Source organism: Carcharhinus amblyrhynchos, unplaced genomic scaffold, assembly GCF_965287045.1.
Source record: "Carcharhinus amblyrhynchos unplaced genomic scaffold, sCarAmb.v2.hapA scaffold_382, whole genome shotgun sequence".
NCBI classification, from domain to species: Eukaryota; Metazoa; Chordata; class Chondrichthyes; order Carcharhiniformes; family Carcharhinidae; genus Carcharhinus; species Carcharhinus amblyrhynchos.
This window is the reverse complement of record NW_027650122.1, coordinates 77,566-93,659: the sequence shown is the minus strand read 5'-3', so window position 1 is coordinate 93,659 and position 16,094 is coordinate 77,566. Positions and strand designations below refer to the sequence as shown.

Below are 16,094 nucleotides of genomic sequence, written 5' to 3'. Positions count from 1 at the left end.
GGTACAGCACGGGGTTAGATACAGAGTAAAGCTCCCTCTACACTGTCCCCATCAAACACTCCCAGGACAGGTACAGCACGGGGTTAGATACAGAGTAAAGCTCCCTCTACACTGTCCCCATCAAACACTCCCAGGACAGGTACAGCACGGGGTTAGATACAGAGTAAAGCTCCCTCTACACTGTCCCCCCATCAAACACTCCCAGGACAGGTACAGCACGGGGTTAGATACAGAGTAAAGCTCCCTCTACACTGTCCCCCATCAAACACTCCCAGGACAGGTACAGCACGGGGTTAGATACAGAGTAAAGCTCCCTCTACACTGTCCCCCCATCAAACACTCCCAGGACAGGTACAGCACGGGGTTAGATACAGAGTAAAGCTCCCTCTACACTGTCCCCCCTCAAACACTCCCAGGACAGGTACAGCATGAGGTTAGATACAGAGTAAAGCTCCCTCTGCACTGTCCCCCCATCAAACACTCCCAGGACAGGTACAGCACGGGGTTAGATACAGAGTAAAGCTCCCTCTACACTGTCCCCCATCAAACACTCCCAGGACAGGTACAGCACGGGGTTAGATACAGAGTAAAGCTCCCTCTGCACTGTCCCCCCATCAAACACTCCCCGGACAGGTACAGCACGGGGTTAGATACAGAGTAAAGCTCCCTCTACACTGTCCCCCATCAAACACTCCCAGGACAGGTATAGCACGGGGTTAGATACAGAGTAAAGCTCCCTCTGCACTGTCCCCCCATCAAACACTCCCAGGACAGGTACAGCACGGGGTTAGATACAGAGTAAAGCTCCCTCTACACTGTCCCCCCATCAAACACTCCCAGGACAGGTACAGCACGGGGTTAGATACAGAGTAAAGCTCCCTCTACACTGTCCCCCCATCAAACACTCCCAGGACAGGTACAGCACGGGGTTAGATACAGAGTAAAGCACCCTCTACACTGTCCCCATGAAACACTCCCAGGATAGGTACAGCACAGGGTTAGATACAGAGTAAAGCTCTCTCTACACTGTCCCCATCAAACACTCCCAGGACAGGTACAGCACGGGGTTAGATACAGAGTAAAGCTCCCTCTCCACTGTCCCACATTAAACACTCCCAGGACAGGTACAGCACGGACTCCCAGGACAGGTACAGCACGGGGTTAGATACAGAGTAAAGCTCCCTCTACACTGTCCCCCCTCAAACACTCCCAGGACAGGTACAGCATGAGGTTAGATACAGAGTAAAGCTCCCTCTGCACTGTCCCCCCATCAAACACTCCCAGGACAGGTACAGCACGGGGTTAGATACAGAGTAAAGCTCCCTCTACACTGTCCCCCATCAAACACTCCCAGGACAGGTACAGCACGGGGTTAGATACAGAGTAAAGCTCCCTCTGCACTGTCCCCCCATCAAACACTCCCCGGACAGGTACAGCACGGGGTTAGATACAGAGTAAAGCTCCCTCTACACTGTCCCCCATCAAACACTCCCAGGACAGGTATAGCACGGGGTTAGATACAGAGTAAAGCTCCCTCTGCACTGTCCCCCCATCAAACACTCCCAGGACAGGTACAGCACGGGGTTAGATACAGAGTAAAGCTCCCTCTACACTGTCCCCCCATCAAACACTCCCAGGACAGGTACAGCACGGGGTTAGATACAGAGTAAAGCTCCCTCTACACTGTCCCCCCATCAAACACTCCCAGGACAGGTACAGCACGGGGTTAGATACAGAGTAAAGCACCCTCTACACTGTCCCCATCAAACACTCCCAGGATAGGTACAGCACAGGGTTAGATACAGAGTAAAGCTCTCTCTACACTGTCCCCATCAAACACTCCCAGGACAGGTACAGCACGGGGTTAGATACAGAGTAAAGCTCCCTCTCCACTGTCCCACATTAAACACTCCCAGGACAGGTACAGCACGGGGTTAGATACAGAGTAAAGCTCCCTCTACACTGTCCCCCCATCAAACACTGCCAGGACAGGTACAGCACGGGGTTAGATACAGAGTAAAGCTCCCTCTACACTGTCCCCCCATCAAACACTGCCAGGACAGGTACAGCACGGGGTTAGATACAGAGTAAAGCTCCCTCTGCACTGTCCCCCCATCAAACACTGCCAGGACAGGTACATAACGGGGTTAGATACAGAGTAAAGCTCCCTCTACACTGTCCCCCCATCAAACACTGCCAGGACAGGTACAGCACGGGGTTAGATACAGAGTAAAGCTCCCTCTACACTGTCCCCCCATCAAACACTCCCAGGACAGGCACAGCACGGGGTTAGATACAGAGTAAAGCTCCCTCTACACTGTCCCCCATCAAACACTCCCAGGACAGGTACAGCATGGGGTTAGATACAGAGTAAAGCTCCCTCTACACTGTCCCCCCTCAAACACTCCCAGGACAGGTACAGCATGAGGTTAGATACAGAGTAAAGCTCCCTCTACACTGTCCCCCATCAAACACTCCCAGGACAGGTACAGCACGGGGTTAGATACAGAGTAAACCTCCCTCTACACTGTCTCCCATCAAACACTCCCAGGACAGGTACAGCACGGGGTTAGATACAGAGTAAAGCTCCCTCTACACTGTCCCCCCCATCAAACACTCCCAGGACAGGTACAGCACGGGGTTAGATACAGAGTAAAGCTCCCTCTACACTGTCCCCCCATCAAACACTCCCAGGACAGGGACAGCACGGGGTTAGATACAGAGTAAAGCTCCCTCTGCACTGTCCCCCCATCAAACACTCCCAGGACAGGTACAGCACGGGGTTAGATACAGAGTAAAGCTCCCTCTACACTGTCCCCCATCAAACACTCCCAGGACAGGTACAGCACGGGGTTAGATACAGAGTAAAGCTCCCTCTGCACTGTCCCCCCATCAAACACTCCCAGGACAGGTACAGCACAGGGTTAGATACAGAGTAAAGCTCCCTCTACACTGTCCCCCCATCAAACACTCCCAGGACAGGTACAGCACAGGGTTAGATACAGAGTAAAGTTCTCTCTACACTGTCCCCATCAAACACTCCCAGGACAGGTACAGCACGGGGTTAGATACAGAGTAAAGCTCCCTCTACACTGTCCCCATCAAACACTCCCAGGATAGGTACAGCACGGGGTTAGATACAGAGTAAAGCTCCCTCTACACTGTCCCCCATTAAACACTCCCAGGACAGGTACAGCACAGGGTTAGATACAGAGTAAAGCTCCCTCTACACTGTCCCCCCATCAAACACTCCCAGGACAGGTACAGCACAGGGTTAGATACAGAGTAAAGCTCCCTCTACACTGTCCCCCCATCAAACACTCCCAGGACAGGTACAGCACGGGGTTAGATACAGAGTAAAGCTCTCTCTACACTGTCCCCATCAAACACTCCCAGGACAGGTACAGCACGGGGTTAGATACAGAGTAAAGCTCCCTCTACACTGTCCCCCATCAAACACTCCCAGGACAGGTACAGCACGGGGTTAGATACAGAGTAAAGCTCCCTCTACACTGTCCTGAGGCTGCAGTGTTATGTGTGAAGGTGGACAGTGTTTTTTGAACTATTTTGTTCAGGGTGTATCGGTTATGTTGCTTCCTGTTGCAAAGCATTTGGCTAATTTTCAGCTTCCAGCCTCTGGCCTGATTCATTGTGGTTTCCCTGGTTTAGTTTGAGTTTGGGCCTGGGAGTTTTGAGCTGTGTAGATTGGTAAGCGCTGTGCGGAGCTTTGTCTCCTGTGCCCATAGGGTTAAGGGTGAACGCAGTGGGTTGAGCGGCTGATTCCAGCCCTTTGTTTAGTTTGTACCTTATCTGCTTTGAGCAGCAGGAAAGTGAGGCAGCATTAGGATTGTGAGCCATGTGCAGCTAGAGACTCTGATTGGTGCACACTGCGAGCCACATTTATATTTAACTGAGGTGTTAGAGGGGGCGTGTTTGAAGCTTCCTCAGAGACGGAAGATCAGACAGGAGTCATCGTGCTGCTTGAAGCAGCCACTGGTCACTCAGTGTTACTGGCAGGTTCAGCTCTGAGACCGGAGAGGGGCGGGGGGGCTGCCGAGGGATTTCCCACTGATGACCAGTGGTCTGATACTGAGTGACTGGCATCACTGCTGGGCTTTGGGGAAATTTCTGTTTGCCATTGGTCAGTGAGGCAATTCCTCGCAGGGTTCAAAACGCAGCAAAAAACCAGGAAGAGTTGAAATGAGGAAGTGTTGTGAGCCGGCAGGTTTAGAAAGCTGCCAGCTTTTCCCATCGTATTAACAATTATTAACTAGTTTTGGAGATAAGGTGCTGCAGGGGAGTGGCAGCGGCTGGAATGGCCCCAGCTCAGTAATAGGGGGGCGGTCAGGGGCAGCGAGGGGGGCGGTGAGGGGGGCGGTCGGGGGCAGCGAGGGGGGCGGTGAGGGGGGCGGCGAGGGGGGGCGGTCAGGGGCAGCGAGGGGGGCGGTCGGGGGCAGCGAGGGGGGCGGTGAGGGGCAGGGGAGGGGGGCGGTCGGGGGCAGCGAGGGGGGGCGGTCGGGGGCAGCGAGGGGGGCGGTCGGGGGCAGCGAGGGGGGGCGGTCAGGGGCAGCGAGGGGGGGCGGTCAGGGGCAGCGAGGGGGGCGGTGAGGGGGGCGGTCGGGGGCAGCGAGGGGGGCGGTGAGGGGCAGGGGAGGGGGGCGGTCGGGGGCAGCGAGGGGGGCGGTCGGGGGCAGCGAGGGGGGCAGCGAGGGGGGCGGTCGGGGGCAGCGAGGGGGGCGGTGAGGGGCAGCGAGGGGGGCGGTGAGGGGGGCGGTCGGGGGCAGCGAGGGGGCGGTGAGGGGCAGCGAGGGGGGCAGCGAGGGGGGCGGTCAGGGGCAGCGAGGGGGGCGGTGAGGGGCAGCGAGGGGGGCGGTGAGGGGGGCGGTCGGGGGCAGCGAGGGGGGCGGTGAGGGGGGCGGTCGGGGGCAGCGAGGGGGGCGGTGAGGGGCAGGGGAGGGGGGCGGTCGGGGGCAGCGAGGGGGGCGGTCGGGGGCAGCGAGGGGGGCGGTCGGGGGCAGCGAGGGGGGCGGTCGGGGGCAGCGAGGGGGGCGGTCGGGGGCAGCGAGGGGGGCGGTCGGGGGCAGCGAGGGGGGCGGTCGGGGGCAGGGAGGGGGGCGGTCGGGGGCAGCGAGGGGGGCGATCGGGGGCCAGAGCCAGCACTGGGGCCAGGCCGGGGAGATGCTGAAATGCTGCACGTGACGAGCTTGCGGAGGGACTGGCTGCTCCCTCTGGATTGGGTGATCCACACTGAACACTGACACTGAGATCACCCCCGCCCCGGACTGAGATCACCCCCACCCCGGACTGAGATCACCCCCACCCCGGACTGAGATCACCCCCACCCCGGACTGAGATCACCCCCACCCCGGACTGAGATCACCCCCACCCCGGACTGAGATCACCCCCACCCCGGACTGAGATCACCCCCACCCCGGACTGAGATCACCCCCACCCAGCTGTACACATCATTCAGACGATGGAAGATGAAGAGGAGGTGATTGGTCTCCTGGACAAAGTCCTCCAGGATGAAGATGCCTGTATGGAATGGGACAGAGCTGAGATTTCAGGCTCTGGACATCCCAGTCTCAACTTGGGAAAGGTGAGGGATCATTGTGTTCCTGGGAGTGGTCGGAGGTTTGCGCCTGTGACAGTCTTTGTGTTTTGCGGGCTGGCCTGGTTTGTGTTTTGCGGGCTGGCCTGGTTTGTGTTTTGCGGGCTGGCCTGGTTTGTGTTTTGCGGGCTGGCCTGGTTTGTGTTTTGAGGGGCTGGCCTGGTTTGTGTTTTGCGGGCTGGCCTGGTTTGTGTTTTGCGGGCTGGCCTGGTTTGTGTTTTGAGGGGCTGGCCTGGTTTGTGTTTTGCGGGCTGGCCTGGTTTGTGTTTTGCGGGCTGGCCTGGTTTGTGTTTTGCGGGCTGGCCTGGTTTGTGTTTTGAGGGGCTGGCCTGGTTTGTGTTTTGCGGGCTGGCCTGGTTTGTGTTTTGAGGGGCTGGCCTGGTTTGTGTTTTGCGGGCTGGCCTGGTTTGTGTTTTGAGGGGCTGGCCTGGTTTGTGTTTTGCGGGCTGGCCTGGTTTGTGTTTTGCGGGCTGGCCTGGTTTGTGTTTTGAGGGGCTGGCCTGGTTTGTGTTTTGCGGGCTGGCCTGGTTTGTGTTTTGCGGGCTGGCCTGGTTTGTGTTTTGCGGGCTGGCCTGGTTTGTGTTTTGAGGGGCTGGCCTGGTTTGTGTTTTGGGGGCTGGCCTGGTTTGTGTTTTGAGGGGCTGGCCTGGTTTGTGTTTTGAGGGGCTGGCCTGGTTTGTGTTTTGAGGGGCTGGCCTGGTTTGTGTTTTGAGGGGCTGGCCTGGTTTGTGTTTTGCGGGCTGGCCTGGTTTGTGTTTTGAGGGGCTGGCCTGGTTTGTGTTTTGAGGGGCTGGCCTGGTTTGTGTTTTGAGGGGCTGGCCTGGTTTGTGTTTTGAGGGGCTGGCCTGGTTTGTGTTTTGAGGGGCTGGCCTGGTTTGTGTTTTGCGGGCTGGCCTGATTTGCGCAAGGATATTTTGGCCTTGGAGGGAGTGCAGAGGAGGTTTACTAGGCTGATACCGGAGTTGAGGGGATTGAGCTATGAGGAGAGGCTGAATAAACTAGGCTTGTACTCGTTAGAGTTTAGAAGAATGAGGGGAGATCTCATTGAGACGTATAAGATGATGAATGGGATGGATAGGATAGAGGTGGAGAGACTCTTCCCGCTCAGAAAGGACAGTAGGACTAGGGGGCACAGCCTCAAGATAAAGGGGAGGCGGTTTAGAACGGAGTTGAGGAGGAACTTCTTCACTCAAAGGGTGGTGAATCTCTGGAATTCTCTGCCCGTTAAAGTGGTGGAAGCTGCCTCGCTAAATATTTTTAAGACGCGGGTTGATGGGTTTTTGATAAGAGAGGGGATTAAGGGTTATGGGGAGAGGGCGGGAATGTGGAACTGAGCCACGACAGATCAGCCATGATCTTATTGAATGGCGGGGCAGGCTCGAAGGGCTAGATGGCCTACTCCTGCTCCTATTTCTTATGTTTCTTATGTTCTTATGTGTTTTTGGGGCTGGCCTGGTTTGTGTTTTTGGGGCTGGCCTGGTTTGTGTTTTTGGGTCTGGCCTGGTTTGTGTTTTGAGTGGGGGATCTAGATTGCTGAATGAGTTCTCTCCAGTCAGAGGCTCACACTCAACAATCTCTGGATAGTGGATTTTTCTGAATGTGGAGTAGACGGGGGATATTTGGGGAGTGGTGGGAGTTCGGTGGGATCCTTGCTGGGGAAGGATTGTTGATTCCAAGGGGCTTGCCATTTTCCCAGCATTGGGACGGCTTCTGTTGGAGGGAAAAGTGACAATAACATTGGGAGCGCTGTGAAGTTTGAGAATTGAGCCTGTTACCCTGTGCATTTAACTGGTCACCATTTCAATCCAAATCCCAACAGAGGGTTTCTCCAAAATTCCTGGATTTCAGGAATTTTCCAAAGATGTGATTAATACCAAGCTGTTGTGTCTGACTTACAGAGTGAGGGGGACCCAGAGAAGACACTGGAAATGAGGAACTTGGTGCTGTCTGGTATCCTGGCCAGTGAGGAGATCTACTTAAATCAACTGGAGGCCCTACTCCTGGTACATTACAAACATTCTATGTCTCTGTCTGTGTGAGTGTGTCTCTGTCTGTGTGAGTGTCTCTGTGTATGTGAGTGTGTCTCTGTCTGTGTGTGTGTCTCTGTGTATGTGTGTGTGTCTCTGTCTGTGTGTGTGTGTGTGTCTCTGTGTATGTGAGTGTGTCTCTGTCTGTGTGTGTGTCTCTGTGTGTGTGTGTGTGTCTCTGTCTGTGTGTGTGTGTGTGTCTCTGTCTGTGTGTGTGTCTCTGTGTATGTGAGTGTGTCTCTGTCTGTGTGTGTGTCTCTGTGTGTGTGTGTGTGTCTCTGTCTGTGTGTGTGTCTCTGTGTATGTGAGTGTGTCTCTGTCTGTGTGTGTCTCTATGTGTGTGTCTCTGTGTATGTGTGTGTGTGTGTGTGTCTCTGTGTGTCTGTGTGTGTCTCTGTCTGTGTGTGTATCTATCTGTGTGTGTGTGTCTTTGTGTGTGTCTGTCTATATGTCTGACTACATGTGTACCTGTGCATGTTTGTCTCTGGGTAGTATGTGCATGTTTGTATTGTATGTCTGTACATGTGCATGTTTGTATGTGTGTCTTGTATGTCTGTATTATGTGTGCACCTGTGTGTCTCTGCCTATCTGTGTATGTCTCTATATAAGTGTATCATTACTGAGTAATTCCTAGTGGGTATTTTCAAACTATATTACATTGCAACTCATTGTTTAAGCAGGGGTAAGGACTTATTTGATATCTTTTTTGAAGTCTTCTAAAGTTTTAAACGTAAAGATTTATCCATGGCAGGAGAACTGGAAACTGTGGTTTGCTCTTCTTGCTCCATGTGGGAGGCCGGGCACATTTCCAATGCCCGGGGCCAGCGTGTGTGCAGGAAGTGTGTCCAACTGCAGCTCCTGGAACTTGGGTTTCAGAGCTGAAATGGCGGCTGGGGACACTGTGGGGCATCTGCAAGTCTGACAGCATTGTGGATAGCATGTTGAGGAGGTGGTCACCCCACAGCTGAAGGGATTTGAGGAAGAAAGGGAATGGGTGACCACCAGACAGTCCAAGAGATGTAGGCAAGTAGTTCAAGAGTCCCCTGGGGTCTCACTGACAAATCAGTATTCCGTTTTGGAGGCTGATGAGAGCACTGGTTCTTCCAGGGAGTGCAGAATTAGCCAATCAGCCTGACTGTACAGGAGGGGAGGAAGCAAAACAGGCAATAGTAATAGGAGATTCTATAGTCGGGGTACAGATAGATGCTACTACGGCTGTCAACGTGACTCCAGAATGCCTCCCTGGTGCCAGGGTCCGGGATGTCACTGAACGGCCGCAGGGCATTCTGAAGGGGGAGGGTGATATGGCAGAGGTCATGGTACATGTTGGTACCAATGACATAGGTAGAAAGAGGGATGAGGTCTTGCATCAAGAATTCAGGGAGTTCGGCAATAGACTAAGGAGCAGGACCTCTCAGGTTGTAATCTCTGGATTACTCCCAGTGCCATGTGCTAGTAAGTACAGAAATAGGAGAATAGTACAATGAGTGCAAGTTGGTGCAGGAGGGAGGGTTTTAGATTCCTAGACCTTTTTTGAGGAAGATGGAACCTGTACAAGCAGGATAGTCTCCATCTGAACAGAGCAGGACTAACATAAGAAATAGGAGCAGGAGTAGGCCATCTAGCCCTTCGAGCCTGCCCCGCCATTCAATAAGACCATGGCTGATCTGAAGTGGATCAGTTCCACTTTCCCGCCTTCTCCCCATAACCCTTAATTCCCTTGTCTATCAGAAACCTATCTACCCGTGACTTAAATATATTCAGCGAGGTAGCCTCCACCACTTCAACGGGCAGAGAATTCCAGAGATTCACCACCCTTTGAGTGAAGAAGTTCCTCCTCAACTCCGTTCTAAACTGCCCCCCTCTTATCTTGAGGCTGTGCCCTCTAGTCCTGCTATCCTTTCTAAGTGGGAAGAATCTCTCTACCTCTACCCTATCCATCCCTTTCATTATCTTATACGTCTCTATAAGATCCCCCCTCATCCTTCTAAACTCCAACAAGTACAGACCCAGTCTATTTAGTCTCTCTTCATAGTCCAACCCCCTCATCTCCGGTATCAGCCTAGTGAACCTCCTCTGCACTCCCTCCAAGGCCAATATATCCTTCCGCAAGTGCGGCGACCAAAACTGCACACAGTACTCCAGCTGCGGCCTCACCAGTACCCTGTACAGTTGCAGCAAGACCTTCCTGCTTTTATATTCAATCCCCCTCGCTATAAAGGCCAACATCCCATTCGCCTTCTTGATCACCTGCTGCACCTGCAGACTGGGTTTTTGTGACTCGTGCACAAGGACCCCCAGGTCCCTCTGCGCCGTAGCATGCTGCAGCTTTTCTCCCTTTAAATAATAATCCCTCCTACTATTATTCCTGCCAAAGTGGATAACCTCACACTTGCTAACATTGTACTCCATCTGCCAGGTCCTCCCCCACTCACTCAGTGTTCTTGTGGAACATTCTTGCGGGATGTTTTGCTGGTGCTGTTGGAAGGAGTTTAAACTAGTGAAAAATCTGGGAAATTGTTTCTTTCTATCAGAGACAGTGCTGTTGGAAGGAGTTTAAACTAATTTGACAGGGGAAGAGGGGACACAGAGTGTTAGCAGAATAAGGGCACAGAATCACACAGCAAAACAAGCCAGTCAGAGGGAGTACAGCTGGATTAAGTTACACGGGAGTAAGGCCAGGCTGGATGGCCTCTATTTTAACACCAGGAGTGTAGTAGGTAAATCGGATGAGTTGAGGGCAATGATTGATGTGTGGAAGTGTGATACAGCCGCCATCACAGAGACATGGCTGAAGGAAGGACACGATTGGCAACTCCACATTCCGGGGGTATAGAATCTTCAGGCGAGACAGAGGAGGGGGTAAAAGAGGAGGAGGCATTGCATTATTAGTTAAGGAGGCAGTTACTGCAATGAGGAAAGATGATATATTGGAGAGGGCATCAAATGAAACTTTGTGGGTTGAGCTTAGGAATAAAAAAGGGACAGCCACATTACTAGGTGTTTATTATAGACCCCCAGATAGTCAGAGGATATTGAGGAGCAAATCTGTGCTCAGTTTGTAGAGGGGTTTAAAAACATAACAATAAGATTATTAGAGAGAGTGAGTGTGTGTGATGGGTATGTCTGTGTGTGGGTGTATCTGTGTGTGTGTGTCTGCGTGTTTGTGTGTATGCATGTGTCTGTGGGTATGTGTGTGCATGTGTGTCTGTATGTGTTTTGCGTGTGTGGGTGTGACATAGAGGTTTTCAGCACGGAAACAGGCCCTTCAGCCCAACTTATCCATGCTGCCCCTTTTTTAACCACAAAGCTAGCCCCAATCATCTGCATTTGGCCCATATCCCTCGATACCCATCTTACCCATGTAACTGTCTAAACGCTTTTTAAAAGACAAAATTGTACCCCCTCTACTACTGCCTCTGGCAGCTCGTTCCAGACACTCACTGCCCACTATGTGAAAAAATTGTTCCTCTAAACCATTTTGTATCCTCCCTCTCACCTTAAACCCCTACCTTTGGGAAAATATATTGACTGTCTAGTTAATCTATGCCCCTCCTTATTTTGTAGACCCCTGTAAGATCACCCCTCAGCCTCCTACGCTCCAGAGAAAAAAGTCCCAGTCTATTCAGCCTCTCCTTATAACTCAATCCATCAAGTCCCGGGAGCATCCTAGTAAAGTTTCTCTGCACTCTTTCAAAATTAATAATATCCTTTCTATAATAGGGTGACCAGAACTGTACACAGTATTCCAAGTGTGGCCTTACCAATGTCTTGTTCAACTTCAACAAGACATCCCAACTCCTGTTTTCAATGCTCTGACCAATGAAACCAAGCATGCCGAATGCCTTCCTCACCACTCTGTCCGCCTGTGACTCCACTTTCAAGGAGCTATGAACCTGTACTCCTAGATCTCTTTGTTCTGTAACTCTCCCCAGTCCTATCATTAACTCTGTAAGTCCTGCCCTGGTTCAGTCGACCAAAATTTATCACCATGCATTTATTTAAATTAAACTCCATCTGCCATTTGTCAGCCCACTGGCCCAATTGATCAAGATCCTGTTGCAATCCTGGATAACCTTTTTCATTGCCCACTATGCCACCAATCTTGGTGTCATCTGCAAACTTACTAACCATGCCTACTAAATTCTCATCCAAATCATTAATATAAATGACAAATAACAGTGGACCCAGCACTGATCCCTGAGACACACCACTGGTCACAGATCAGATCTCCAGTTTAGAAAACAATCCTCTACAACCACCTTCTGTCTTCTGTCAAGAAGCCAATTTTGTATCCATTTAGATACCAGACCCTGGATCCCGTGAGATTTAATCTTATGCAACAACTACCATGCGGTACCTTGTCAAAGGCCTTGCTAAAGTCCATGTAAACAACAGCAACTGCACTGCCCTCATCTACCTTCTTGGTTCCCCCTTCAAAAAAGTCAATCAAATTTGTGAGACATGATTTTCTACTCTCACAGCCATGCTGACTGTCCCTAATCAGTCCTTGCATCTCTAGATGCCTGTAGGTGTGTGTGTGTGTGCATGTTGGTTGATGGGCGTATGTGTTGGTGGGTGTGTTTGTGTGTGTATTTGCGTGTGTGTGTGCGTTCATTGAGAGCTTCTTTTGAAAATTCATGGAGCAGATGTGGTGTTGCTGATGGTATAATTACATGAATTTTCTGTCGATAGTTGTATTTCTCCCAAAAAGAAAGGGGCTTTTATCTGTAAAGTACCGAGATTCTCAATTCACTTCCCAGGTTCTGTTCACAATGTGCAGTTACATTTCTCTGGTTTCATATTCTCCATTCTTGAAGTTACAAAGCCAATGCTCAGAGTGGACCAGACAAACCCCAATCCATTTGCAAAAACTAAACTCACAATCCAATTGAATCCAATTCATGATTTCCCCCCATGAGTATAAGAGGTTGTTGGAGTAGAGTTAAGAGAGAAATCGGAAGCGCAAAAAGGGGACATGAGATTATTTTGGTAGATAAGGCAAAGGAGAATCCACAGAGCTTCTACAAATACCTAAAGGGCAAAAGAATAACCAGGGAGAGAATGGGGCGTCTTAAGAATCAACAAGGTCATCTATGTGCAGATCCACAAGAGATGGATGAGATCCTAAATGAATATTTCTCATCAGTATTTACTGTTGAGAAAAGCATGGATGTGAGGGAACTTGGGACAATAAATAGTGATGTCTTGAGGAGTGAACATATTACAGAGAAGGAGGTGCTGGAAGTCTTAAAGTGCATCAAGATAGATAAATCCCTGAGACCTGATGAAGTGTATCCCAGGACATTGTGGGAGGCTAGGGAGGAAATTGTGGGTCCCCCAGTGAGATATTTGAATCATCGATAGTCACGGGTGAGATGCCTGAAGATTGGAGAGGGGAAAATGTTGTGTCTTTGTTTAAAAAGGGCTGCAGGGAAAAGCCTGGGAACTACAGGCCAGTGAGCCTCACATCTGTGGTGGGTAAGTTGTTGGAAGGTATTTTGAGAGACAGGATCTACAGGCACTTAGAGACACAAGGACTGATTAGGGACAATCAGCGTTGCTTTGTGAGTGGAAAATCATGTCTCACAAATTTGATTGAGTTTTTTGAAGGGGAAACCAAGAAGGTAGATAAGGGCAGTGCAGTTAATGTTGTCTACATGGACTTTAGCAAGGCCTTTGACAAGGTACCGCATGGTAGGTTGTTACATAAGGTTAAATCTGACGGGATCCAGGGTGAGATAGCCAATTGGGTACAAAATTGGCTTGATGACAGAAGACAGGGTGTTTGTGGAGGGTTGTTTTTCAAACTGGAGGCCTGTGATCAGCGGTGTGCCTCAGGGATCAGCGCTGGCCCCACTGTAATTTGTCATTTATATTAAAGATTTGGATGAGAATATAGGGGACATGGTTAGTAAGTTTGCAGATGACACGAAGATTGATGGCATAGTGGACAGTGAAGAAAGTTATCTCCAGTTGCAACAGGATCTTGATCAGTTGGGCCAGTGGGCTAACGAATGGCAGATGGAGTTTAATTTAGATAAATACGAAGTGATGCATTTTGGTAGATTGAACCAGGACAGGACTTAGTCAGTTAATGGTAGAGCATTGGGGAGAGTTACAGAACAAAGAGATCTAGGGGTACATGTTCAGAGCTCCTTGAAAGTGGAGTCACAGGTGGACAGAGTGGTGAAGAAGGCATTCGGCATGCTTGGTTTCATTGGTCAGAACATTGAATACAGGAGTTGGAATGTCTTGTTGAAGTTGAAAAAGACATTGGTAAGGCCACACTTGGAATACTGTGTACAGTTCTGGTCACCCGATTATAGAAAGGACATTATTAAACTAGAAAGAGTGCAGAAAAGATTTACTAAAATGCTACCAGGACTTGATGGATTGAGTTATAAGGAGAAGCTGGATAGAATCATAGAATCCCTGCAGTGCAGAAGGAGGCCATTTGACCTATCGAGACTGCACCGATAACAACCTCACCCAGGCCCTTACCCGTAACCCCATGTATTTACCCTGGTAATCCCCCTGACACTTTGGGACAATTTGGCATGGCCAGTCAACCTAACCCACACATCTTTGGAATGTGGGAGGAAACCGGAGCACTTGGATGAAACTCATGCAGACACGGGGAAAATGTGCAAACTCCAGACAGACAGTGATGTGAGGCTGGAACTGAACCCGAGCCCCTCGCACTGTGAGGCAGCAGTGCTACCGATGTAAACTGGGATTCTTTTCTCTGGAGTGTAGGAGGCTGAGGGGTGATCTTATAGAGGTCTATAAAATAATGAGGGGCACAGATCAGTGAGATAGTCAATATCTTTTCCCAAAGGTAGGGGAGTCTAAAACTAGAGGGCAGAGGTTTAAGGTGAGAGATGGGGGAGACACAAAAGGGTCCAGAGGGGCAATTTTTTCACACAGAGGGTGGTGAGTGTCTGGAACGAGCTGCCAGAGGCAGTAGTAGAGGCGGGTACAATTTTATCTTTTAAAAAGCATTTAGACAGTTACATGGGTACGATGGGTATCGAGGGATATGGGGCAAATGCGGGCAACTGGGATTAGCTTAGTGTAAAAACTAGGTGGCATGGAGAAGTTGGGCCGAAGGGCCTGTTTCCGTGCTGTAAACCTCAATGACAAGATCAAACTGAGAAGAGAAGGTATTGCGTCCCATCTTTGGCTCCTGGTTTAATTATCTCTTTCAGGTGTTAATGAGCTGCCTTGACTGACACAGTTGCTCGCTAGGCCTCATTTAAGAATCACTTACATTGCTGTGAGTTTGAATTTGGGTGTAGGCCGACCCTGCTGAGGGTCCAGCCGACCACGTCCAGTTAACCTGGTGTCCAGTGGCCTTGCTGGATGTGTGTATATGTTGTGGTTATTAACAATGCAGACAGCCACTGCCCCTGCGTCTCCCTCTGCAGCTCGAGGCTGACCTAATAAGTCCCAGATCCATGGAAACTCCATCCTGGAGAGTCATAGCTTACACACACTGCTGGAATTTGGAAATCGCCAAGCCGGGAAACTCCACATGTGGGAGGCTGCAGGAAGTGTTCAGTAAGCGGCTTAAATCCGAGCCCAGGACCCCGGTCCTCATCCCAGTAACCATTCTGATCCCGACCCCGATCCCCATCCCGACCCCAATTCCAGTCCCCATCCTGATCCCCATCCTCACCCTGCCCCTGGTCCCCATCCCCAGATTATTTTCCGTGGCTCTCCCAGGAGGATTAAGCTCCCGATTCGGTCTCTGGAGTTATTTTGGGAATTCTGGTTTGGTGATTGTTGGCTCCGGACTGAGTTTGCCTCAGTGTTTGAAACTGTGCGGCGTTGGTTATACGTGGGATCCTATTGACCATGTGACTGGCTTTTTCCGGAACCTTCTATTGCAGCCACTGAAGCCACTCAAAGCTGCTGCTACCACCTCCCAACCGGTCCTGACCAATCAGCAGATAGACACCATCTTCTATAAGGTGCAAGAAATCCATCATTTTCACCGGGAATTTTGTGACAGCCTGCGTCCGAAAATCCAGAACTGGGATTCGCAGCATTCCGTAGGACACCTCTTCCTGAAACTGGTAAATGGGAGTGAAAGTGGGGGAGCGACAATGAGGAGAGAGACGGAGAGAGGGGGAGAGAGAGAGAGAGAGGGAGAGAGAGACAGAGACAGGGAGAGAACGGAGAGAGGGAGAGGGTGAGAGATGGAGAGGGTCAGAAATGGAGCGACGGAGATAGAAGGTGAGAGTGAAAGGGAGAGAGATGGAGAGAGACAGGGAGAGGGAAAGAGACATAGAACATAGAAAAACTACAGCACAATACAGGCCCTTCGACCCATAAAGTTGTGCTGAACATCTCCCTACCTGAGAGATTACTAGGCTTACCTACAACCCTCTATCTTACTAAGTTCCATGTACTTATCTAAATGTCTCTTAAAAGACCCTATCGTTCCGCCT

General features: G+C 50.9%; 1 protein-coding gene across 4 annotated transcripts in view; it reads left to right on the top strand.

The window, feature by feature from the left end:
* The window catches only part of abr (ABR activator of RhoGEF and GTPase), a 138,725-nt gene that overhangs the window by 45,072 nt on the left and 77,559 nt on the right, over positions 1–16,094 (top strand). For 3 of the 4 annotated variants that reach the window (XM_080183703.1, XM_080183701.1, XM_080183698.1), the window contains 2 exons: positions 7,510–7,614; positions 15,534–15,719. In XM_080183703.1, coding sequence (XP_080039829.1) covers positions 7,510–7,614; positions 15,534–15,719 — 291 coding nt within the window. Of the gene's footprint in view, positions 1–5,439; positions 5,600–7,509; positions 7,615–15,533; positions 15,720–16,094 lie in introns of those variants that run through there. The other variant, XM_080183700.1, reaches the window with a different exon arrangement.